The sequence below is a fragment of the Mauremys mutica genome, chromosome 2 (genome assembly GCF_020497125.1).
Source record: "Mauremys mutica isolate MM-2020 ecotype Southern chromosome 2, ASM2049712v1, whole genome shotgun sequence".
Taxonomy (NCBI): domain Eukaryota; kingdom Metazoa; phylum Chordata; order Testudines; family Geoemydidae; genus Mauremys; species Mauremys mutica.
In genome coordinates this window covers 274804637-274830675 of record NC_059073.1, presented here as the reverse complement: position 1 = coordinate 274830675, position 26039 = coordinate 274804637, and the positions used below count along the sequence as shown (strand labels likewise).

The following is a 26039-nucleotide window of genomic DNA, read 5'->3' as shown; positions in this document are numbered from 1 at the left end:
CAGTGCATAGTAACACTCGTCAGTGAAAGGTTCTAGCTAGGCATGTAAAAGTTTGATCGGTTAACCAATAACTGAAACCAATAAGTTAAACCTAACAGTTAAATGTCTCTGCCGCCCTGCGCACCTGGGGATCCTGGCTGCAGTTCCTGTGCCTAGGGATCCCGGCTCCCTGGGTAAAATGTTGGGGTGCTGCACCCCCCCTCCCCCTCTCCTTAGTTAAACATTTAACTGATAGAATTTTAATAGGTTATACGGTTACTGCTTTTACATGTTATTTACATCCCTAGTTCTGACAGGGGGAAAGCATATCTCTGCTACTCAAGCTCTTCCCTGCTGCCTCCCTTCTGCTAGAGCCCTTTCCTGCTGCTGGATTCTTTCTCTACAGCAGATGAAGGCTCCAGCAGTGGGGAGCTGGTGGAGCCTTTTCCCACTGTCTCCTCATTGATGGAACCTTTCCCAACTGCCAGTCGCTCCCTACAGTGGGGGAAGGCTCCAACAGTGTGGAGGCAGGGAGATACTAGACAAGGAAGGACTGTTTGTGAGAGCCATGAAGGGTATATGCCCGGGTATAGACCCACAGGCTTCAGGCGTACTCACCATAGCACTGTAGATAGTGAGGCATTGCTTTTTATACCCATCTTAGGGGGAGCTAGCCATGTAGGTATTCTACATGCCCCCACAAGAAGAGTGCAGTATAGACTTACTCTAAGAGATATGCTCCAGTTTGAACTGGAAGTAATTCAGGGAAATCTAATGGCCTATGCTATTCAGGTCAGACTAGATGATCACAATAGCCCCTTCTGCCTCAATCTTTGAAACAAACATAGCACTATTTGTATATATAGGTATGTTTAAAAATTCCAAAACAAGACAATCCACTGCAAAACACTTCTCCCTCTGGGAAGAGGATGAGAGAACAAATGTGAAAGTTTTTAGTCACATTGCTTAATGCACTAGTGGAAGGCACAGTGTAAGTGCCAGTGATGAGCACAGTATAAGAACCTGTATACGACACAATTCTATGAGGCCCCATTCCTTTTAGTTCTCCATCCTTTAAAGTCACTTCGGATACAATTAAGCTCCAAGTTGTACAGAACCCCATTTTCACAGACATTTTGTTTTAATACAACTATTAAAAATTGTAATATTTTAAAGAAAAAAATCAATGTGAATGTTACACTAACTGCAATTTGAGGCAATCCAGTAAAGGAGAATTACCTTTAATGCTCTCCAAAGGATAGGTTGATACAATCTGTACAGCATTTCTTCAACTCCCTGACGAACTTTACTTTGTTTGTGAAAGTAACTCAGTAACTGTCAAAGCAAAACCAATGTTAATGCATGAAATACATTTCATATGCTAGGTTCAATATATTTGAGAAAGGCAGCTTGTTTTATTCCACTATGTCTTTAGTCTGTATAAATACAATAATTTTATCTCTTGTCTAAGTAGTTTTATTTTAGGTCAAGGTAGTCTATGTACTAAAGTATTCTCATTTTAAAATAGGAAAAGCAGAAAGAGGTATTGTCTCTCACTAGCTCAGATCTACAGAGAAGTGCAATTAGGAAGGGCAAAATCCTGGCAAGAGTGCCTTCTTCTCAGCTCCCATTCATCCTTATTTATTTATCTATAATTTTTCAGGGAGAAGAGGAGAAGAAAGACAGCAACTTTAGTGCTGAGGAAGCATATATGGGAGGCACAAACACCCCTTTATGTTATTAAAAATGAAAGAATGTTACTTAGTAGCTCATGTCCTCCAAATACATTACCACTGTAGATTATTTATTATTAAAGAAATGGACAGATGCCCTGGTCAGAAGAGAGCATATTCACTCCATGTAATACACAAGATTTAAAAGCTTATATTTAGCAATGTCTAATACTGAGGTACTCAGCTTTTCCTTAATTCAACTATAAAAACAAAAAACTAAAAACAGAATATCACAAAGAGAAGGAACAAAGATAAAATTGCAGGACTACTTGTGCCACTTGCTCAGAGGTGTTATAGGGCAGCTCCTCCATTTGAAGCGTTTGATCAGAGCTCTAAATGCAATTACCTCTCAGTGGAATATTTTAAGTACTTAAAATGAAAGTTAGCCCATAATGAAAGAAAGTCCATAAGTGAGAATCTTCGGAGGTAAGATTTGTTTTATGTATCTAGCACAAATTTTGGTTGAGGAAAGGAAGTAGAGATGGGGGGGGGGAGGGGAGTGTTGAGTCAAGAGGCCATGGAATTTCTCTGATAATGATGGACTAACCCTATAATCCATGGAATTTTGTTATTGTTTTAATTATGAACAAACTCAACATCACTTATTTATGGGTGGATAATGATTTTTTTAAAATGAAGTTGAATTCAAGTTTAATTCAGATTTTTGTATTCATAAATTATAAAACTGGAAGAAAGAAATATCTGTCAAATTACACAAGCAAATTATTTGTATGTGTTTCTTTAATTTCCTAATTGTCACTAGACTGTCAGATTTTTAAAAAAGACTGCCTTCTTCTACTAAGAAGTTTCGCTTGAAAGGTTCATCTATGCTGAAAAAGACCAAGGCCTCATTAACATCTTTACTGTAAAACACCACAAACAAAATTTATAAGTGAATAGCACATGCTTTATTTGCAGCCACCACCACCAGATATTTTTAACTATCCCAAGTCCAAAAACGTGAAATGCTTTGACCAGACTATATATTTCATCAGGTTTGTAGTTAGGAGCAAAAGACCCATTGACTTCAAAGTCACTTAGGTCTTTTTTTTTTTTTTTTTTTAAAGCGCCACTCTTAGGTGCCTAAATATAGGTTTTTGAAAACTTTAGTCTGTGTGTATATAAGAAGTTCACAATAACTTTGTTAAATGTATAGCAACTCCTCGCTTAACGTAGTTCTGTTCTTGAAAAATGCGACTAAGTGAAATGTTAAGTGAATCCAATTTCCCCATAAGAATTAATGTAAATAGGGGAGGTTAAGTTCCAGGGCAAGTTTTTTCACCAGACAAAAGACATTATATACATATACAGTATAAGTTTTAAACAATTTAATACTGTACTCAGTAATAATGATTGTGAAGAGAAGGTTACTCACCTTGTGCAGTAACTGACGTTCTTCAAGATGTGTCACAGTGTGGGTGCTATCTTGCGGCGCCTGTCTGGTTGAGCATGCGTGCGCAGCCCTCACCCCTCGGTTCCTTCTCTACCATAGATTCCTTGTATCAAACTCCAAAACAGAGTGGAGTGTGGGTAGTGGAGCACCCACAGGGGGACACATCTCAAAGAACCTCAGTTCTGCACAAGGTGATTAACCCTCTCTTTTTCGAGTGCTGTCCCTGTGGGTGCTGCACTACAGGTCAATGTATCCATCATGGATGGGGGGGACGACTTTGGAGGTACATGGCTAACTGAAGTAGAGAGGACTAAAAGGCCTAGTATGGCATCATCCCTGGAGAATTGTGTAATGGCGTACTGATTGGTAAAAGATATGTTATGATGCCCAAGTGGCAGCTTTGCAAATTTCTGAAATGGGTACATTGTGAAGAAAGGCCACGGAAGTTGCCATGGCACGTGTGAAATGGGATCTGATGCCTGTAGGGGGTTCTATTTCCCTTGTTTCGTAACAGACAAATCCAGTTTGATAACCATTTCGAAAGTCGTCGTTTGGATATTGCTGATCCTTTGGATCATTTCATTGTCAAGACAAAATCTCGGTGATTTTCGGAAAGATCTCCTCCTATCCAGGTAAAAGGCTATTGCCCGTCTGACATCTAGGGTGTGTAGTGCTGCATTCTGTGAGCATGTGCGTGGTTTAGGATAGAATGTGGAAAGGTGAATGGGTTGGTTGATATGGAAGGTTGATGACACTTTGGGGAGAAATTTTGGATGGGGTCATAACATGACCTGGTCCTTAAAAGAAGAGGGTGTAGGGTGGGTTGGCCATTAGTGCACTAATCTCGCTAACTTGTCTAGCGGAGGTAGCAGCCACTAGGAAAGCCACCTTCATGAACAAGTGAAGTAAGGAGCAGGTAGCCATTGGTTCAAATGGAGGTCTCATGAGGTCCTTGAGTACTAAGTTCAGGTCCCACATGGGGATGGGAGAATGTACTTCCAGATAGAGGTTTTGTAGACCAACCATGAAGCGCTTTGTAATAGGGTGTGTGAAAACTGAAAACCCCTCAATTTTGTCATAGAAAGTATTAATCGCTGCGTGGCGAACTTTGATAGAGCTTAGTGATAGTCCTGAATTCTTCAATTCAACCAAATAGTCTAGTACTGTCAGTAATGGTGCGGTACATGTAGCGATCTGTTTGTTTGAACACCACATGCAGAAACACTTCCATTGCTGCAGGTAAGTAGTGTGTGTAGATTTGCATCTGCTGTTTAGTAAAATATTTTTCACTTGTTCTGAACAGGTTAGCTTGCATTCGTGGAACCATGGAGGAACCATGCTTTCAGGTGAAGCTTCTCCAGTTGTGGATGTAGGGCTCGTCCATTGTCCTGCGACAGAAGGTCTTGTGTTACCGGGGGAGTCTGTGGCGGACGGATCGACAGACATAACAGGTAAGGGTCTGGGCCACGCTGGGGCAATCAGAATGATTGTGGCGTTGTCTTCCTGTATTTTGCGTAGGACTCTGTGGAGTAGAGGTATTGGTGGGAGCACATACATAAGTGAGGTGTCCCTCCAGATTAGAAAGACATCCCCTAAGGATGGGGGCCAAGTCCTGCTCTGGAACAGAACCGGATGCATTTGCTGTTCTGGGACATGGCAAATAAGTCAATGGAAGGGAATCCCCAATGTCTGAATATTCTGTGGAGGGTTGTGGGGTTCATTTCCCATTCGTGTTCCCATGAGAAGTTTCTGATGAGGGTGTCTGCGGTGGTGTTTTGGCATCCAGGAATATAAGAGGCTGAGATGTCTATATTGTAGCAGATGCACCAGCTCCATAGCATCATGACTTCGGTGCAGAGGGAGTGGGATCACTCCCTTCCCCCTTGTCTGTTGATGTAGAACATGCATGCTACGTCGTCTGTCATGTCTCGGATGGATCTGTTCCTTATTAGAGGGAGGAAGTGATGGCAGGCATTTCTCACTGCTCTGACTTCCAGGAGATTTATGTGGAGGTATGTTTCGGCTGGTGACCACTTGCCTTGTGCTGTGTGGTGGTCTAAGTATGCTCGTCAACCCAATAGAGAGGTGTCTGTTGTGATCAGTACTGAGGTTGGGGTTTGCTGGAAGGGAATACCTGTCGTTAGATTTGCTGATGTCGCCTACCATCTGAAAGAATCCAGGACCGTGGGGGTGGTTTGACTAGTCAATGTATGTTGTGTTTGGTGGGCCTGTACACTGAGTTCAGCCAGCTCTGAAGGCACCACATGTGTAGCCTGGCGTGCTTTACCACATATGTGGTGGCAGCCATGTGCCCTAATAGTTGTAGGTGCCGAGAAGGGGTGACTGTTGTAGTGATGACACGGCGATGTCAGAGTGCGTGAGGAAGTGTTGTGGTACCAATGGTGTCAGTAACTTCAAATCCCTTTGTCTACCGGAAGGCTTGTGGTTCGATTTGGTCGGCTCCGGGTCCTTGGTGGTGCCGGCCCTGATGTCCATGCCAAAGTAGATGTCGATGTGGACAGTACCGGGGCCAGCAGCATGGTCAGCGCCAGCACAGTTGTTGGTGCCATGGAGAAGACATTTGGCGGTTTATGTCTCGACTCCTCCTTTTGTCTTTCGGCTCTGCAGCACGGCTGGTGCCAGAGGTGCCGGGAAAGTCATATGAACTCACTCTTAGCCATCAGCACCAGAGGTAGAGACCACGCAGGGGACTGTTTCTTTTTCTATGGTTCCTGCTGCGCAGAGGTCGAGGCTCTCTTCCTCTTTTCTGAGGAGGATGGAGCCGTGCTCCTTGATGGTTCAGACCACACTGGTGAGCACTTTCCGGAGGACCTGTGGTCGTCCTTGTCTGACCCTGGTAGAAGAGATTTCTTCATTAGGATCATCTTCGGGTGGAGGTCCCAGTTTCGGTAGACTTGTGCCTTCGAGTTGCTGCAATGAATGCACTTAGAAGGAATAGACATCCCAGGCACCTCCCACAGTGAGAGTGACCATCAGATCTAGGCATTGCCTCATGGCATGAGCCACATCTCTTAAAGCCAGGGTAACCTGGCATAGTCCTTAACGTTAATGTTCGTGGCCTAAGGGGGTAACTATGAACTAGAGAAAACTAACAAAGCAAAGAATAATTTTTTTTTTTAAAAACAAGCTAACTATGAAAACTACAGTAAAGAAAACTTATTTAACTACTAATTTTTTTTTTTTTAAACTCCAGGGAGAAAGGGCTGCTGCACTACGGAGAGCTCCGTCTTCAGCCAAAGATGGTTGAGAAGGAACTGAAGGGGGGCAGGCCGCACACGCACGCTCAATGACAGACAGGAGCACGCATGTGGTCTGACCGAGCACTGCTATGAAAAGCCTCCGATCAACGGCACCAAGACGCTCCGTCATGTGAAGTGGAGAACCCACAGGGACAGTACTTGAAGAAGCAGCTTGGTTGAGGTGGTGAAGTCAGAGGGTGAAAAAGGGTGGATCGTCCGGCTGCTCCTCTTGCTGTTCTTTCCAAAGTGCCGGGGGGAGGGGGAGGCCTCAACCCCCGGCTCTGCCCCAGGCCTACCCCCACTCCACCCCTTCCCCCGAGGCCTCACCCTCTACCCTGCCTCTTCCTGCCCCTGATCCACCCCCTCCCGCTGAGCACAGCATGTCCTCACTCCCCCCCCCCCCCAGCCTCCTGAATGCTGCAAAACAGATGATTGCTGAGGGTGGGAGGTGCCGGGAAGAAAGGGGAACGCTGTGTGCCTCCCACCCGCAGCAATCAGCTATTTTGCTGTATTCAGGAGGCTCTGGGGAGCCGGGGGAGGGGGTGGGGTGGGGGTGGGGCTGCATGCCACCTCCTTGCGCCTCCCTCCCGGAGCCTCCTGAAAGCCATGAAACAGCGACTGCTGCAGGTGGGAGGCACGGGGAAGGAGGGGGGAGTTGCTGATCCACGAGGCTGCCAGAGGGCGGGAGGTGCTGAGGGGGAGGGGAGAGGAAGGAAGCTGATAGGGTTGGCTGCTGGCTCACCCTGGTTCCAAGCCCCCACAGCCAAAAATGTTATAAACAAACATTGCACAACTTTAAATGAGTATGTTGTCTAATAGACCAGCGATGTAACAATGTTAACCGGGATAACATTAAGTGAGGAGTTACTGTACTGAAAGTTTACATAGCTTTTCATTGCCATTTTGTCATTAAGGGAATATATCTTTATAAAAACAATTTTAGCCACTGATGCTGCAAATATTTATGCAGGTGCTTAATACTATATACACAAGTAAACATATTGAAGACAGTTGCATTACTCATGTGAGTAAAGTTATATATTTGCTTAAGTGCTGCAGGAACAAGTCCTTAATTTTCAATATTTGTTTTTTGGCTATCATGATTTTATAATATTGAAATAAGATATCCTACCAACTAGTACAAAGAGCACTTATAAATTTAGTTAACTATAAATTTTGCAATTTAAAATTGCAAAAAATAAAATTGCAAATTTTAAAATTAGTTTTAAAAAGCCTCAACCCAATTTAAATGCATGTTTTAAAAAACAGAAGTTGATTTAAATCATTTCATAGATGCCTGCAGTAGACTGAAGCCTCTACAAAATACAAGAAACAGTTCCTGTAATAATTATTTTTAAATATGTGCAGATCACTTAGGGAACAAAACTATCCGTACAGATATCAAAGTCTTATTATGAAATGCTCACTGAAATATTATTGTACACTGAATAATAAGATTACTACATAATTGCATGCCTTCATCTCCAAAGTCTCTGCCATGAGATAGATCCAAACAATCAAAACATTGATTCCTAATAGATTTAAAATGCAGACTCATCACCAAAATATTTCAAGAATTAAAGCCTATTCTGAAACATACAATAGTCTAAAGAGTGAAGAAGTTAAGAACTGAATTCTTCTAATTTATATAAAATTAAAATATTGAAAGCAACAGGCACTGCTGTATGTCAAAAACCAAAAGCATGGCAGGTTTCAGAGTACCAGCCGTGTTAGTCTGTATCCGCAAAAAGAACAGGAGTACCATCAGGACAGGTTGTAGATCTTTGATGATGCGCTGGAGAGGTTTTAGTTATTAACAGAACACCACTAGCCGTTACCTTCAGCCCCCAACTAAAACCTTTCCAGCGCATCATCAAAGATCTACAACCTATCCTGAAAGATGATCACTCACTCTCACAGATCTTGGGAGACAGCCCTGTCCTCACTTACAGACAGCCCCCAAACCTGAAGCAAATACTCACCAGCAACCACACACCACACAACAAAAACACTAACCCGGGAACCTATCCTTGCAACAAGGCCCAATGCCAACTCTGTCCACATATCTATTCAATTGGCATCATCATAGGACCTAATCACATCAGCCACACCATCAGGAATCATAACATTCAAAAACCAGCAGGAGAACACTTCAACCTCTCTGGCCATTCAGTAACAGATTTAAAGGTGGCAATTTTGCAACAGAAAAGCTTCAAAAACAGACTCCAAGGAGAAATTGCTGAACTTGAATTGATATGCAAACTAGATACTAGCAATTTAGGCTTAAAGAGAGACTGGGAATGGCTGATCCATTACACACATTGAATCTATTTCCCCCATGTTAAGTATCTTGTCAAACTGTCTGAAATGGGCTATCTTGATTATCACTAAAAAAGTTTTTCTTCTCCTGCTGACAACAGTTCATCTTAATTAATTAGCTTCTTAGAGTTGGTTGGGCAACTCCCACCTTTTCATGTTCTCTTTATGTATATAGATCTCCTGATTATATGTTCCCGCATGGCCCACGGGCCGTCGTTTACCCACCTCTGTCCTAAACTAATGGAAAAAGAAGCATTTAAAAAGTTATATTAGCATTCAGTTGAGAACTAATTGTTTTTAAAGCTGACTTCATGAAAACAGTTTACATGCGATGGGCACTACTGACAACCTAATTTTAAAACACAGGGGACACTACTGGGAGTAAAGTCATTGGGGGTAAAAACTTCTTACCTATGATACTAATGCAACATTGAACATTGAATAATTAACTTCAAAAGCTAATTTTTCACCATCTCTATTGTCTACCTTTTCATTTCACTCGTTTTAAAATAAATTGGCAGTGACACAATTTCTAGTCAAGTTCACTGTGCTTTTACATAAGATACATTGCTTAGGTTGCAAACAGTGCAGGGAAGCATGCAAGTACAAACGAAAACCTTTTAACAGATTTTATTTTAATATTATGAAATTGAACATAAATTTATATTAAATTGTGCAAAATCCCTCCTTCTATTTTTTGATCTTGAACACAACTTAAATTTGTACCTAAACTATGTAAGTGCTCCTTTAACTTATTCAGATAGCCAATATTTCCAGTTAACTAAAGCAAATTAATAGATTTTCAGAATCAGTACACTATTCTTAACATAGATATACTTAAGACAAACAGAATATTCTCATATTACAGTAATCTGATTTTGAAAAGGACTTTAAAGAACACATTGTGCTAGTACTGTATGTCATGTTTGACAATAACATACCTCTCTCACTTTAGGATGTACTGGAGAACTCCTAGGAAGATGAATTCCATGATGCATGAAATCCTGAATACAATTATGCTCAAGAATCTAAAGTAAAAATGCATTACAAATGACAGTTAACACACAAGATTATAGGTGGCACTGACAGTGATTTACTTAAGGTTGCTTGATACTTTACATTGTCATACTGTTTTCAGATGCTTGTAGCTAAGCCCCTCTGTTTTCAGTTTAAACTGATTTTTATTGAAAAAATCCCAGGTTTTACAAAACTATTATTCATTTTTTTCCTCAATTTTCACCCTACTTTTGTATCATTACGATACATAAAAAATAACTTGTTTTATTAGGAAAATACAATATATTGCATGAGATATATTTATTACAATAATACAGTAGACTGTGTGTATATGCAAAGCTGCCTGTTGAAGTAAGGGTATATTAGACTACAAGATGCACACAATAAATAGTCAAACATGCAAATTTGAAGTACATGAGCATCTGAATATACTGATGAATCTCACACCCACCACGTACACATTTCAAGCTGTTAGCAGATAACTAGGGCTGTCAAGTGATTTAAAAAAATAATCAAAATTAATCACATTGTTAAACAATAATAGAATACCACTTATTTAAATATTCTGGATGTTTTCTACATTTTCAAATACATTGATTTCAATTACAAAGTGTATATTGCTCATTTTATATTTATTTTTGTTGCAATTATTTGCACTGTAAAAAACAAAATAAATAGTATTTTTCAATTCACCTAATACAAGTACCGTAGTGCAATTTTTATCATGAAAGTTGAACTTACAAATGTAGAACTATGTACAAAAAAACCTGCATTCAAAAATAAATCAACGTAAATCTTTAGAGCCTACAAGTCCAATCAGTCCTGATTTCTTGTTCCGCCAATCGCTCAGACAAACAAGATAGTACTGCCCGCTTCTTGTTTACAATGTCACCTGAAGGTGAGAACAGGCATTTTCATGGCACTATTCTAGCTGGCGTCGCAAGTTATTTACATGCCAGATGCACTAAATATTCATATGTCCCTTCATGCTTCAACCACCATTCCAGAGGACATGCGTCCATTCTGATGATGGGTTTTGATCAATAACAATCCAAAGCAGTGCAGACCGACGCATGTTTATTGTCATCATCAGATGCTACCAACAGAAGGTTGAATTTCTTTCTTGGTGGTTTGGGTTCTGTAGTTTCTGCATCAGAGTGCTGCTCTTCTAAAACTTCTGAAAGCAAGTTCCACACCTCAACGCTCTCAGATTTTGGAAGGCACTTCAGATTCTTAAATCCTGGGTCGAGTGCTGCAGCTACCTTTAGAAATCTCACATTGGTATCTTCTTTGCATTTTGTCAAATTTCCAGTGAAAGTGTTATTAAAACAAACATGTGCTTGGTCATCATCCGAGACTGCTATAACATGAAATATATGGCAGAATGTGGATAAACCAGAGCAGGAGACATACAATTCTCCCGCAAGAAGTTCAATCACAAATTTCATTAACTTTTCTTTTCTTTAAAAAAAAATGCGCCGAAGCACGAAGAGGCATATGAATCTTTAGCACATCTGGCATATAATATTTTATGATGCCAGCTACAACAGTGCCATGCGAACGCCTGTTCTCACTTTCAGGTGACATTGTAATTAAGAAGCGGGCAGCATTTATCTCCCGTAAATGTAAACAAACTTGTTTTTCTTAGCGATTGGCTGAATAAGAAGTAGGACTGAGTGGACTTGTTTTTGAATGCAGTTATGTAACAAAAAATTACATTTTTAAGTTGCACTTTTGTGATAAAGAGATTGCATTGCAGTACTTGTATGAGCACTGTACACTTTGTATTCTGTGTTGTAATTGAAATAGATATACTTGAAAATGTACAAAAACATCAAAAAATATTTTATAAATTTCAATTGGTCTTGTTTAACAGTGCGATTGTGATTTTTTTTATGTTAACCTCTTGAATTAACTGCAATTAATCCACAACCCTATAGATAACGGTTTAAAGATCTACACTAAAATAGGAAGAAAATGAAAATCGGTATCAGAATGTGTTTCAAAAGACAAGAAAGTATTCAAAAGTTTAAAAAAAAAAAACAGGAGAAAAGGACAAAACTGAATGTAGGTGCTGCAAATGGTGTGGCTCAAGTATTAACTGTAAATATTTAAAGTCTAATAGTTCTAAGTCTACAACAGTAAACTATTAAAACTTTTCATTTGATTTGGGGATTAGAGGTTTATTGTTTTCTTAAACTCAGAGGTGGCATTGTTTTCAGTTGTTTTAGTTCTTCAGCAAGCCACACAGACTTCCATTCATCAAAGCATTAATCTACTGCACGGGTTCCCAAACTTCATTGCACCACGACCCCCTTCTGACAACAAAAATTACTACATAACCCAGGAGGGGAGACCAAAGCCTGAGTCCCACTGCTCCGGGGGGGAGGGCCAAAGCTGAAGCCCAAGGGATTCAGCCCCAGGCAGGGGGCCTGTAACCTGAGCCCCACCATTCAGGGCTGAAGCCTTCAGGCTTTGGCTTCAGCCCTAGGTTGTGGGGCTTGGGCTTCAGCCCTGGGCCCCAGCAAGTCTAAGCCAGCCCTTTGGAGTCCCAACCCACATTTTGAGAACCCCTGCTCTACTGAGAATACTTCTTTCCCTGTTCTTCCGTCCACCAAAATAAACCTTGATAGTACCCAGAAAAAAATTTAATAGTTTTTTCCACTGATTTTCACCTGTTTTGTGGTTGTAGTAATAAACACTGATAAATTCCCAGGAAAAAATAAATAAAATAAAAACCAAAATCGAAGGGCCCTACTTATAGCTAACTATTTTGAGCTAAATTTTTCCATGCCTCTCTTGCATTGATTTTTTTTATGTTTCATCAAAAATTGTTCAGCCATTTTTCAGAACAAGGTTAGGGATATAAAATAGCTCCATGCTTTAGAGCAGGGACTTGAAATTTAGCTAGGACAGTGGTCAGGTATCAAGGATGTGCTGTTTGCTGTCCCCTTGAAAATCTGTCCAAATTTGGCCAAAATTACAGGCCTCTCAATTTCTCAGTTCATAGGTGTTCAGTAGAGACTTATTAGAGTTTGGCAGATTCTCTGATAACTGTCTACACTAAGCATGCTCAAGTTCAGGCCTGGAGGGGTCAACTTTCCCTGCACTTGTTCCTTTCAGCTGTCCAGGGTTGCCATGGTGCTGAGCATAGGAACAGAGAGCACAGACACTTGTGCATGCCCAATTCTCCCCCTGTTGGTGCCCAGGTAATGAGAAGGAAGGAGAGGAACTGAGCCTGTGGTAATGGCAAGGTTGGGGAGTGGCGGAAGACTGAGGGAGAACCTAAGACCGGGACAAGAGGTCAAGGAAAGTCTGGAAAGAACAGAGGAAGAAGGGTCTAGTACACCTTCCCTCAGAACCTGCAATTGAACCAAGATTTCTGAGTCTTAACATTCTACACTTGTCAACAAACAGATGCTAAACCCACTGTGCCTTACCTCCATTCTAATGGCTGGTCTACATAGAGGATGACAACCTACAACTGCTGTCAGTTATTATGTTAGCTCAAGTGGCAAAGATTTATGCTGTGTATCTAAAAGTTTCTAACCTTGTTTAAGAACTAAGTGAATGGCAATACAGTTCAAATTGATAAAATGTGTTTGCTTTTTTTAAAAAAACAAAAAACATGAAACTACAATAAAGTGAATGCTAAGATTGCAAAGTCAAGCATGCAAAAGTTAGGAAATGCTGAAATTAAGGTTACCCATGCAACCTTAAATTATTTCCTTCTTTCACAAGCTTCATATAAAAATTACTTTAAAATTTAAAAATACTAACTGCCTACATCTGTTACCTACATTATATTTACTTATCGAAAACAGAGAAACTCCAAAATGTTGCAGAGAAATATTACAAAGCTTGTCAAAAATATCTACAGCTAAAGGTTAAGCTTTATTTCAGAAAGGCTATAATACTAAAGTATCTTAAACCTAGTTCTTACCATAGTGTCTTAAAAGAAGAAAAGAGCGAGCGAACGAACACATAAGCAATGCACCTTAGGCATGTAAACTCTAAAGCTTCTAGCAAGCACTATCCTTCAGGACAAATGTGCATACTCAGCCACTACTCAGCGCTATAACTCCACAATATAAAAGGGGTGATGGCCTTCAGTTTCTTCCACTATATCAGGAATATTCCACAAAAGACTGAAAAAGGTAGAGAAGATAGACATGCTATTTGAATCTAAATGGGCAGTTAGGATGATTAATTCAGCCACTATAGTTCTTTGATCTTTCTCCTTCCAGTATTACTTCTCAAGACAGGAGATTAAGCAGCAGTTGTGCTCAGGAGATGGGTCAGAGGAATGTTTGTTGAAAACTGCTCTCCCAAATAAGGCATCAAATCTAGAGTCAAACTGAAGGAAGAAATGTTGTATAAAAGGTGCGTATAGAGCTATACAACTGTCAAAAGGAAAAAATAATTCTGAACCTTTTAACTGGATCAATTTCAAGGAATCTTTAGATGAACTAATCTTAATAGCAAGTTCAAAGCAGAGTATATACCTCTAATATCTCTCCTGAAGCCTTCTTCCAAGCCCTGAAATAAATTTCTGCAACATATGCCATCAGAGATCTGTGTTAACAAATTAAGAGAACAAATATCAAACTTTATACCATCTTTACAGTAAATATTTTATAAAAAGTTAATATTTGTCGGTGTTGAGTGGCAAAGGATATTGAGGGTATTACACATTCTCTCTTAGCACTGTTTTTAATACCAGCAAAAACTTGAAATCTATTTTAGTAAATAATACACCAACAGAAGAATATAAAGTTTACTCAGTTACAGATTTCAACGGAAACCTCCATTAAAATTTTATATATTTTAAAGAGAAAACCAAGCACCCACTGAATATTATTGCAGGTATTCTATATTACCTCATCTTTTAAAAAAAAAAGATAAGGGTATGTTTACATTCCAATATATGCAATACAGTGATGTTGCACAGTATTGTGCAGTCTCCTTTGGCAGCATACATGCTGTAATCTTATATTAATTAAATAAGAACTACAACCAAAAGAGCTAAGCATAATAGTATTTGCACATTTCAGAAGTGAGAGAACTGACGTATTTATATAGAATAAAATACTTGCACTGAATCTCAAGTGCTTTAAATTATTTAAAAAGCAAATCTGAAAAAGACAACAGTTCTAAATCAGAAGCATTATGCAGATTATTTTAATTTTAAAAGAATAACTTGGTATCTTTACTGAACAATTTGGCAATTAATCTCTGCAAATTTCTATACTGGTACCATAACATAGTAAAATGCTACACGATTAGTAATTTATCAAGCCAGATGAATTCTTCCGATTAGGCAAATACAATTCTGTCCCTATCCAGAGGGCCTGTGCTAGTTTTTCATATTCTGCAATATATTTAATTGTAGTAATCCAATCAGGACTGGTGCCCCATTGTATATTTATATGTTGTCTAACACAAAGACAGAGGGTTGTCTTCATGGCTAGTTAGCACATGGCAAGATCGGGTGTGCATGTACAGCATGCTAGCCTGCAATGTACTAAACTGACTGTGTGGACCTACTAAAAAATTCCCTACTGAACATGTAGCATGCTGTAAATTCACACCCCAGCTTGCCATGCACTACCTAGCCATGGATACAAGCCATGGGTCAACCTTTTTGTGGATGGATAAATTTAAAACCAAAACAGGTACAAATAAGCCTGTGTGTTTTTGTAAATTGTTTAAAAATATGAAGAGACAACATGAAAGCATCTGGTTCAAAATATTTAGTTTGGCTGACAAACATCCATAGATTTTGAGATTCTGTGACATTTTGGCCATTTGGCTCCCATTCACTCTGAGAACTGTACATAGCTAAACCACCTGTTGCTACTGATTGATATAGTTAGGTTCACAATATGTTTAATACAACATTAGTTGATTAGTTTGTAAAACATATGAGAGTTCTTGGGTTTTTAGTCAGCTAAAAAGAAAAAATATCAATACTAAAAAAAAAAAACTACATTCTTCATCGACACATCAGGCCCTTGGGCGCCAATCCTACAACTCATTCCTCAGAGGCAGATTCCTATGCACAACCTTACAGAAGTCAATTGGAGTCTCCACATGAAACAAGTACTATGCATCTTTTTTATACAGTACATTCCACTTATTAGCTACCTCTCAGTTTCCAGCAAGAAGTTGCTATTATCAAAAGGCAGCCAATAAGCAAAACGCAGATTTGCAGAGCTGAAGCCAAGGAAGGAAGCACTAGAACATGCCTTCCTGGATGCAGCCCTGCAAACCTATCTGCAGCTGATGCTTAGCACATCCCAAACTTCCTGCCCTGGCTGCAGCTCCACAGGAAGGTTTGTGGAGCTGCAGCCAAACACACAGTACTTTTTCTGCAGCCCTGAAAACATACCTATGGCTGGGAGGGGAGGCTACAAGCTGGACAGCTGCAGGGAAGTTTGTTGAGCTGCAACCTTGGAAAGCACATCCCAGAATTTCCTTCGCTGGCTGCAGCCCAGCAGACAGATTTTTGAAGAGCTATAGCCATGGAAGGAAGCTCTAGGATGTGCCAAGCCCAGATCCACAAAGACAAGGCAGGGAACAGGCTGGAGAGCAGAGAGGTACCGTGCAGTCATGTGGCCCCCAGTACCCCTGCTTTCCATGGAAAGTCCTGCTATCCAGGCTGCAGTTCCTCCTTCCTGCAGTGCCAGGCCCACAGCTCCTCCTCCCGGCTACAGGTAAGGGCTGCAGCCATGGAACACGTCAAAAAGTGGCATGACTCTTGCCAATATTTGAATCCCATTAACATTAAAGTCAATGGAACAGGATTCAGTCCTGTAAAAAGGTTGCTATTAGCCAGAAGGTAATATCAGGATTGCTATTAAGCAGCATCCACTGTATAGACAAGATAAAGATACAGAATTATTGAAGCAATATGGACGTTACTCGTTGTATTTGTAGAACCTGATCTTTTCATTCAGGTGTATTTCATCCATAAGCTAGATGTTCCATCTTTGAAAACTGAAAGCAAAGTGTGGCCAGCATTCATAATGGCAATCACTGTAACTGTGATACATACTTTGAAAAACACTGCAACTGGTTTTTAATAGTCCCATGGATCATTTTAATGAAGTTTACATTCCAGCTCAACAGAAAGCTAAGGAATCTTCTTCCCTGTTAAGAAAAAAAAATGGAAATAAGCCCAAATCAGGAATCAATTTAAGATCTATTTCAAGTTGTTAACTGCGAAAAACGGTTACTAGCCTTCCATAACTGTTGTTCTTTGAAATGTGTTCCTCATCTCCATTCCAATGTAGGTATGTGCTCACCCCAAGTACTGCCACTGAAAAGTTTTTCCCAGTGGTGTCTTTTGGGTCAGCTCTAGTACCCCCTGGAGTTGTGCTCTCATACTGGTGGTATATAGGGCCCCACCACCCCCTCAGTTCCTTCTTGCTGGCTAACTCTGACAGAGGTGCAGGCGAGGGAGTTTGGAATGGACATGAGCAACACTCTCAAAGAACAACAATTACAGAAAGTTAGTAACCATTTTTTCTTCAAGTGCTTGCTCACGTACATTCCAATGTAAGCGACCCCTAAGCAGTTGAGCAGGTGGAGGGTTCGAAGTTCATTGACACTAACAGCTCGGCCGAAACTCACATCATCTCTAGTTTGCTAGGTGATGGCATAATGGGACACGAAAGTGCGGACTGATGACCGTGTTGACACTCTACAGGTGTCCTGAATCAGAACTTGTGCCACGATGCCACCGCCGATACTTGAGCTCTTGTAGAATGGGCTGTCAGAGGAGGAGCTGGGACCTTCACTAGGTCATAGCATGTGTGGATACAGGAAGTGATCCACAATGAAATTTTCTGGGCCGAGAATGGACGGCCTTTCCTTCTGTCTGCAATGGCTACAAAACTTTATATCTACGGATGCGGATATCTGCAGATATAAAACGGATATCCGAGGAGCTGCAGGTCTCTACTGGGAACAGCAGCGGTGAAAACAGCCGCACATCTGGCTGCTGCTCACAGAAGCCAGTGGCCTGTGTGGAAAGTTTCTCTGGCGTGGCTGTACAGCCTTCAGCTCTGCCCACGGGGTAGGACACCAGGCTCAGCAGCAGCTGTCCCTGGTCACACTAGTCCAGGAGTGTTACTCCCCTAGGGAAATTCTGCACAACTGCACAGCAGAAAAATGCCGCCTCCCCCCGGTTTGCTTCCTTGCAGAAAACAGTTTCTGTGGGGAAGCACAGAGAAGCTGCACCAGTACTCACTCACCCCTCTACAGCAGCTCAGATGCTCTGTTTGGGCAGCTGGGGGGGAAGAGAAATCACTGAGGGGATGGGGGTCTGGAGATGCCCTGGCCACTCAGGGACATGAGTCCCAGCTGGAAGGAGAGAGGAGGAGAGGAGAGAGGAGAGACAGAGTTCCCCCTCCACTGTTCACAAAGCAGCTGGGGCTGAGTCAGATCAAGCCCCAGAAACCAGGCAGGGGTGGGCGGAGGGAAGAGGATGTCTTGGTGCGGAGGAGGGGTCGGGTCAGGAGGGTTCCGGGGGAGGGGTTGGGTGGATCGGGGGAGCAGTTTCCTGTACAGTGACCCCTCCCCCCACCTGCACACCCAGATCCCCCTCCACCAAGCCCCCCTTCACCCAGAACCCCCCCAATGAGCTCCCAAAACACCCACCCCCTGCATCAGAAGCCCCCCACACCCCACTGAGCCCCAAGCAGCTGCACCCTGATTCCCCCCCACCAAGTCCCACACCCCCAGACCACTCCCCGCCCCCCCAGACCCTCACCGCCTTCTCCTGGAATCCCCTGCAGAGTCCCATTTCCCCTGCACACATAACCCCACACCAAGCCCCTGTGCATCCAAATTTCCCCCTGCACCCAGACACCGCCGCCCCCCCAAACTGTGCACACCCAGACTGCACCACACAAAACCCTGGTACTCTTGAGGGAATTCTGCACCAAAAACACTCTGCAAAGTTCTGCATATTTTATTTGTCAAAATAACACAATATAATCAAATCACATCTTTTTCAATTATTTTGGTAATTTCAAAATACTTGTCAGCACATAATTGAAAATGGTGTGATTATATTATTTTGACAAAATATGCAGAATTTTAAAATGTGCGCAGAGTCTCTGTTCCTCCCTTTTAGCATGTGGCTTGGATAGAAGACTGGAAGGAAGATATCCTGGTTACTATAGAATTGGGAGACCACCTTTGGCAGGAAGGCCGCGTGTGGCCACAGCTGAACCTGTCCTTGAAAATGACCGTGTATGGTGGTTCTGAAGTAAGAGCTCTGATCTCTGAGACCCTTCTGGCAGAAGTAACGGCAACCAAGAGGGCCACAATCCAGTACAGGTAGAGCAGAGAGCACGTTGCCAATGGTTCAAATAGGGGGGCCTGTTAGCCTTGCCAGCACCAAGTTGAGGTCCCAGGAAGGGAGTGGCTGGGGTATCTGGGGCTATAGCTGCTCCAACTCCTTAAGAAAACCACCACAGATCAAGTTTGAGAAGACTGACCAGTCATTCACCCACGAGTGAAAGGTTGAGATTGCAACTAGATGGACACTAATAGAGGATACTGTTAGGTATAGCTGTTTTGAGTGGAGTAAGTAATCTAGAATAAAAGGCCCATGTTGACAGAGTATGCGAGATGCCCTTTTGCACTGAGCAGATAGAGAACCTCTTCCACTTCGCCAGGTAAGTGGCTCTAGTGGATGGTTTCCTGCTCCCTAAAAGCACCCCATCAACAGGCCCAGAGCATGCCAGTTCTGTGGGGCTCAGCCATGGAGCTTCCATGTCGTGAAATGAAGAGACTCAAGGCTCGGATAACGTAGACAGCTGTCGTCCTGAGAGATCAGGTCCGGAAATGGTGGCAGGCTCATTGGCATGTCCACTGAAAGATCTAAGAGAATGGTGAACCAGTGCTGATGCATCCAGGCCAGGGCTATCAGGATAAGACACGTCCTATCCCTTCTGACCTTCTGCAGGACCCTTTGTATGAGAGGGATGGAAGGGAACATGTAGAAGGAGATGGTCCATCCAAAGAGCAAACTCGGGCTGTGGCCTAGAAAGGAGCAGAACTGAAGACACTTCTTGTGCTTTATCACGAACAGGTCTACCAGGGGGTTGCCCACCCCATGAAAATGGTACTCACAACATCTGGGTGAATGGACCACTCATAATGGTTGGAAAAGGATCTGCTGAGATGGTCCATTAAATCGTTCTGTGACCCCGAGAGGTAGAAGGCTTTGAGGTGGATCAAGTGGTATACAGAATTCCCATAGCCGAAGAGCTTCCTGTCATATGGGAGAGGAGTGCACTCTGCCCTGCCTATGTAAAACATTGCTGTCATGTTGTCTGTAAGGACTGACACGCAGTTGCCCTCCAAGTGGGGTTGGAACACCTGGCAGGCTAGGTGCACTGCCGTCAGTTTCCTCATGTTGATGTATAACAACAAGAGCTCCTCCAGGGACCAGAGGCCCTGAATCCTGAGGGTTCCCAAGTGAGCCTCCCCATCCCATCACCAACATGTCTGTGATGGAAGACATTGGCGGTTGGGGCCTCGAGAACATGACTACTGCACATGCTGTCCGGGGGTCTAACCACCACCCACAGAAATCACTGACAGGGGAAGTGACAATGCCCTGTCCAGATGGTACTGGTCTGGTGCGTAGACCGATGCCAACCCAGTCTGGAGATCTCGGAACCATAGTTTCACACATTGCGCCACATAGGTGCATGATGCCATATGCCCGAGGAGCTCTACACAATTTCTTGCTGCGGTGATGAGGTGATTCCTCAGGCTCTCCATGAGCAACCCTACAGCTCTGAACAGATTTTCCAGGAGAAAAGCTCTGGCCTGGGTCAAGTCAAGAACCGCCCCAATGAATTCTATCCTTTGAACTGAGGAAAGGGTAGATTTCTGCATGTTTATCAAAAGCCCCAGGGCCTGGAAAGTTGACTGTATTAACTCCACGTCTGCCTCCACTTGGGCCTTGGATCAACCTCTGATCAGCCAGTCATCGAGGTAAGGTAGACCTGAACCACTTGTCTCCTTAGGAAGGCTGTGACAACTGCCATGCACTTTGTGAACACCCAAGGCGCCGCTAACAGGCTGAATGGGAGCACCATAAATTGGCAGTGCATGTGGTTCACAACGAATCATAGGAACCTTCTGTGTCCCCAAAAAACTGCAATATGAAAATACGTGTCCTTCAAGTCAAAAGCAGCATACCAGTCCCCTGGATCCAGCGAAGGGATAAGTGGAGGCTAAGGAGACCATGCGGAACTTCAGTTTCTTCATGAATCTGTTGACGTTTCGCAGGTCCAAGATCGGTCTGAGATTGCCATTGGCCTTCGGGATTAGGAAGTAGAGGGAATAGAGACCCCAACCCCTTAACTCTGGTGGAACCTCTTCCATTGCTCTCACCTTTAGGAGCAACTGCACCTCCTGGGTCAGAAGTTTCTTGTGAGAAGGGTCCCTGAAGAGGGATGGGGAGCGAGGGTGGGAAGGAGGGAAACAATTGAATTGAAGGGTGTATCCCAGTTCTATTGTGTATAGCACCCAGCAATCTGAGGGCTTGGCTACACTTGCAAGTTGCAGCGCTGGTAGTTTGCAGCGCTGGTCGTCCAGCTGTGCAGGGCCAGCGCTGGAGTGTGGCCACACTGACAGCTACCAGCGCTGCAGTGTGAACACACTTGCAGCATTTGCAGCGCTGTATTGAGAGGTGCATTGTGGGCAGCTATCCCACAGAGCACCTTGTCCCATTTTTGCGCTGTGGGTTGTGGGAAGGGGACGGAAGGGTGCGGGTCATTCCGCTTCCTGTCCCAACGCCCCGTGGTCCATCGCTTCGCATCCCAGCATTCACAGTTTTTCCGGCCACGTTTGGCGCCATTGTGAGTCGCTTGCTGTTTTTTACTCTCTGTCTGTGAATCGTGATTTCTGTGGGAAATGGAGCCCGAGCTGCTGAGGACTGTGATGATGAGTGTCATCAGCACAACACGTTTGGCAGTTGAGCTATTCCTTCAGCTCCAAAGTGACAGTGAGGAGTCCGACGATGATATCGATGATATCGAGTCGCCTGCCGCGTGTGACACTACAGTGCTTGTGGCAGTCACGGAAATGCTCAGCACCGTTGAACGCTGCTTTTGGGCTCGGGAAACAAGCACTGAGTGGTGGGATCACATCGTCATGGAAGTCTGGGATGACGAGCAGTGGCTGCAGAACTTTCGTATGAGAAAAGCCACTTTCATGGGACTGTGTGCTGAGCTCGCCCCCACCCTGCGGCGCAAGGACACAAGATTGAGAGCTGCCCTGACGGTGGAAAAGCGGGTGGCTATTGCAATCTGGAAGCTGGCAATTCTAGACAGCTACCGATCGGTCGGGAACCAGTTTGGAGTGGGAAAGTCGACCGCTGGAATCGTGTTGATGCAAGTTTGCAGGGCAATTAATCGCATCCTGCTAAGAAGGACCGTGACTCTGGGGAACGTGCAGGACATTGTGGATGGCTTTGCACAAATGGGTTTCCCTAACTGTGGAGGGGCGATAGATGGGACGCATATTCCTATTCTGGCACCCCCCCACCTAGCATCAGAGTACGTTAATCGGAAGGGTTATTTCTCTATGGTTCTCCAGGTGCTTGTGGATCACCGTGGGCGTTTCATTGACATTTACACAGGCTGGCCTGGAAAGGTGCATGATGCATGCATCTTTCGGAACAGTGGCCTGTTCAGGAAGATGCAGGCAGGGACTTATTTCCCAGACAGGAAGATCACAGTAGGGGACGTTGAAATGCCCATTGCGATCCTTGGAGACCCCGCTTACCCGTTACTGCCTTGGCTCATGAAACCCTATACAGGGAAGCTTGACAGGAGCAAGGACCGGTTCAACTACAGGCTGAGCCGGTGCCGAATGACTGTGGAGTGTGCTTCGCTGGAGATCTCTGTATGGGAAGCTAGACTTGGGGGAAAGCAGCATCCCCGCGGTTATATCCGCATGCTGTACCCTCCATAATATTTGTGAAGGGAAGGGTGAAACATTCAGTCAGGCATGGACCACCGAGGTTCAAGTCCTGGAGGCTGAATTTGCACAGCCAGAGAGCAGGGCTACTAGAGAGGCCCAGCACAGGGCTACAAGGATTAGGGATGCCTTGAGGGAAGAATTTAAGGCTGAAAGCCAACAGTAATGTTTGCTGCCTTGCATGGGAGTGAAGTGCAGTGGTTACACTGTTAGGATTCTATTATCCCTAACATGATTTCCAGTGACTGTTTCTTTATTGGGATAAGGTATCTTTCACTATCTGCAATAATAAAGACTGTTTTCAAAGTCAAGATTTATTTTATTGAAAAGAAAAATACTTCATTGACAGACACACAACATTTCAGGAACCTAGGGCAGGGGGGTGGGTTGGTGAACTGTACAGTCACAAGTTTGCATATGTCCTGTCTGCAGTGCTGTGCAATGGCTGCTGCACTTCAGGGTGCATATACTGCATGGTGATGGGGGTTGAGTGCAGAGGGTAAGGGTCGTAGTTCTCAGGGCTGGTTGGTGAACGTACAGGTGTTGGAGGCAGCTGGTGGTGGTAAGAACCTGGATGCTGGGGAAGGGGGTTTGGAGCTGACATTGGGGCAGAAGAGAATAAAATTTGGGACGGGGGGGGGAGGGGCTGTGGGGCAGCACGGGACTGCTCTGCCTGCATGGCTACGAGTGCCTGGAGAGAGTCCGCTTGGCGTGCCAGGATGCCTAGCAGCTGGTCTGTGCTTTTCCTCTTTGCCACAGCGTTTCTCCGCCAATGTCTCTGGCGGATCCTGCTTTCACTTTCTCTCCACTCCTGCAGGTGTTTACTCTCTCTAGCAGAGTGATCAATAACTGTTTTCAGCATGTCTTCCTTGGTTTTTTGTGGCTTTTTCCTCAGATTCTGTAGTCTCTGTGCTGTGGTGGAGATTGGCAGTCCAGCAGTCAAGGTCGCTTTTGGAAGGCAAAAATTGCAACAGTTAACAGGGTAGAATTGTTCATTATCTCATCCAAACAGTAATTCCCACACACTGAAGGAGTTTACAGTCTTCACTTTAGCATATTTTTCACATAACAAATAAGAGCACACACAACACAACAGCAGCCACGAAATGGTGAGTAAGGGGTACTGATTGCTTCAGGGCTGTGCAGGGGTTTCTGTGCGTTGGGGACAGCAAACAGCTGCATGGGGGATCTGCACTAAACAGTCTCCCAACATTTTCCACAGGAGTTACTCCTGGAAGATATCTCCCTGCTGCAGGTCACCAGGGAAGAGCGGAAAGGTCTTCTACAGCAATGCGGATTCCGCCCTGGCCCCTATGCAGCTTGCCTGTGTGCAGCAATGGTCCCCCGACCCCTCGCGGCACAGTGGCGTGGACGTGTTAGCCTGACTGGGACAAGGACCACAGTGGCTTTCCCTATAAACCTGCGCAGGCACATTCCCCACGCTCTGGCTGAAACTTTTGAGGAGATTACTGCAGCCGATTACCGCGATGTGATAGACCACATCAATGGGCTATTCCACATCTAGGCATGCATGCATGCAGCCCTAACCCCCCCCTCCTCTCCTGAAACATTTCCACCCTGAAAAATAAAAGCCGCTTACCGGTAACTCGCTCCTCTGCTTGTCCTTCAGCAACTGCTGGGTGCTGCGATTGGCTTCCTTCCTCCTGGCTGCATGCCTCCTGGGACTCTGGGGTGTCTTCCGCCATCCCAGTAGCTTCACTCGCGGTTTCCTCCCCCCCTCACCGCCTCCTCCTGTCCCCCACCCTGCTCAGAAGTGTCCATCGTGGTCCTAGGATTGGCAGTGGGGTCACCCCCAAGTATCGCGTCCATCTCCCTGTAAAAACGGCAGGTCGTGGGGGTAGCGCCGGACTGGCGGTTTCCCTCGCGGGCTTTGTAATAGGCACTCCGCAGCTCCTTTACTTTAACCCTGCATTGCAGCACGTCCCGATCATGGCCCCTATCCAGCATGGACCTTGATACCTGCTCAAAGATATCATAATTCCTACGGCCGGAGCGCAGCTGGGACTGCATAGCTTCCTCCCCCCCAAACACTAATGAGGTCCAGCAACTCACCATTGCTCCATGCTGGGGCTCGTTTGCCGCGTAGAGGCATGGTCACCTGTAAAGATTAACTGATTGCACTCCACACCGGGCTGCAGCAAACAGGAAAGGGATTTTTAAAATTCCCGGGGCATTTAAAGGGCGGGTCACCTGAGGCCAGAGCAGTAGAGTGCAAACTGATGAGCAGAGTGGCTGAACAGGAATTCTGGGATATCTCCTTATTCCCTGGAGGCCAATTAAAGCGCTGGTGTGTGTCCACACCTGATGAGCAGTGCTGGATCACCAGCGCTGCATTCCTTATACCCCAACCCGAACGGGTGCACAGCCAGCGCTGCAGCCAGGGAGTTGCAGCGCTGGATGTGCCTTGCAAGTGTGGACGGAGAATAATTGCAGCGCTGGAAAGCCTCCACCACCGCTGCAACTTGCAAGTGTAGCCAAGCCTGAGGTAATGTAGGCTCACACCCGATAGAAGTGAGATAACCTGTCTACAGATATAGGGGAATTTGGATTCACACATTGTCCTGGTATGTCATTCCATCAAAAAGCCTGCTTAGACTCTGATGATTGTCTTGTCGGGGGAAGTACTGGGGCAGATGAGGACTGGGACAGAGGCCTTCTCTTACAGCCTTTACTCCTCCTGTTGTAGTCCTGCCTCTACTGTGGCAGGAAGAAGCAGGGCCATTGGTTGGGGCTTATAATGCTTCTTGGCAAAAGCTAGTGTATACAATCCCATGGATTTCACGGTGGCTCTAGAGTCTCTCAGTCTATGCAGCTTCAGGTCTGTCTACTCCAAAAAAGAGCAACTTGGCTTCAAACAGAAGGTCCTGCACAGTCTGCTGCAACTCATAGGGCAAATCCAAGGACTGAAGCCATGAGCTTCTTCTCGTGACCACAGCCAAAGCCATGGATTGGGCTGCTGAGTCTGTCATGTCCAAAGCTGCCTGAAGAGATGCCTTAGCCACTGATTTCCCCTTTTCAACTACGGCTGAGAACTTGCCCCTGGACTTGTGTGGCAAAAGCTTTTTGAATTTAGCCATTCAACTCCAGGAGTTGAAATCATACCAGCTCAGGAGTGCTTCCTGGTTTGCAATCATGAGCTGGAGGCCATCAGGTGTAGAGTACACCTTCCCGCCAAAAAGGTCTTTTTTTTTGGCATCTTTGGCCTTGGGAGTCAGCCCTTGCTGACCTTGACACTCCTGCTCATTTGCTACTGAAACCACCAACAAGCTCAGTAGTGGGGGAGAGGAGTGTACAGCAGGGGTAAGC

The 26039-nt window shown here is 44.2% G+C and overlaps 1 protein-coding gene across 5 annotated transcripts in view; it reads right to left on the bottom strand.

Moving 5' to 3' along the window:
* Positions 1–26039, bottom strand: part of NCAPG2 (non-SMC condensin II complex subunit G2) — a 125822-nt gene that overhangs the window by 76412 nt on the left and 23371 nt on the right. For all 5 annotated transcript variants that reach the window (XM_045003348.1, XM_045003350.1, XM_045003351.1 and 2 more), the window contains exons 7-10: positions 16759–16853; positions 14207–14276; positions 9626–9712; positions 1219–1314 (exon numbers count right to left, since the gene is read on the bottom strand). In XM_045003348.1, coding sequence (XP_044859283.1) covers positions 1219–1314; positions 9626–9712; positions 14207–14276; positions 16759–16853 — 348 coding nt within the window. The remainder of the gene's footprint in view (positions 1–1218; positions 1315–9625; positions 9713–14206; positions 14277–16758; positions 16854–26039) is intronic.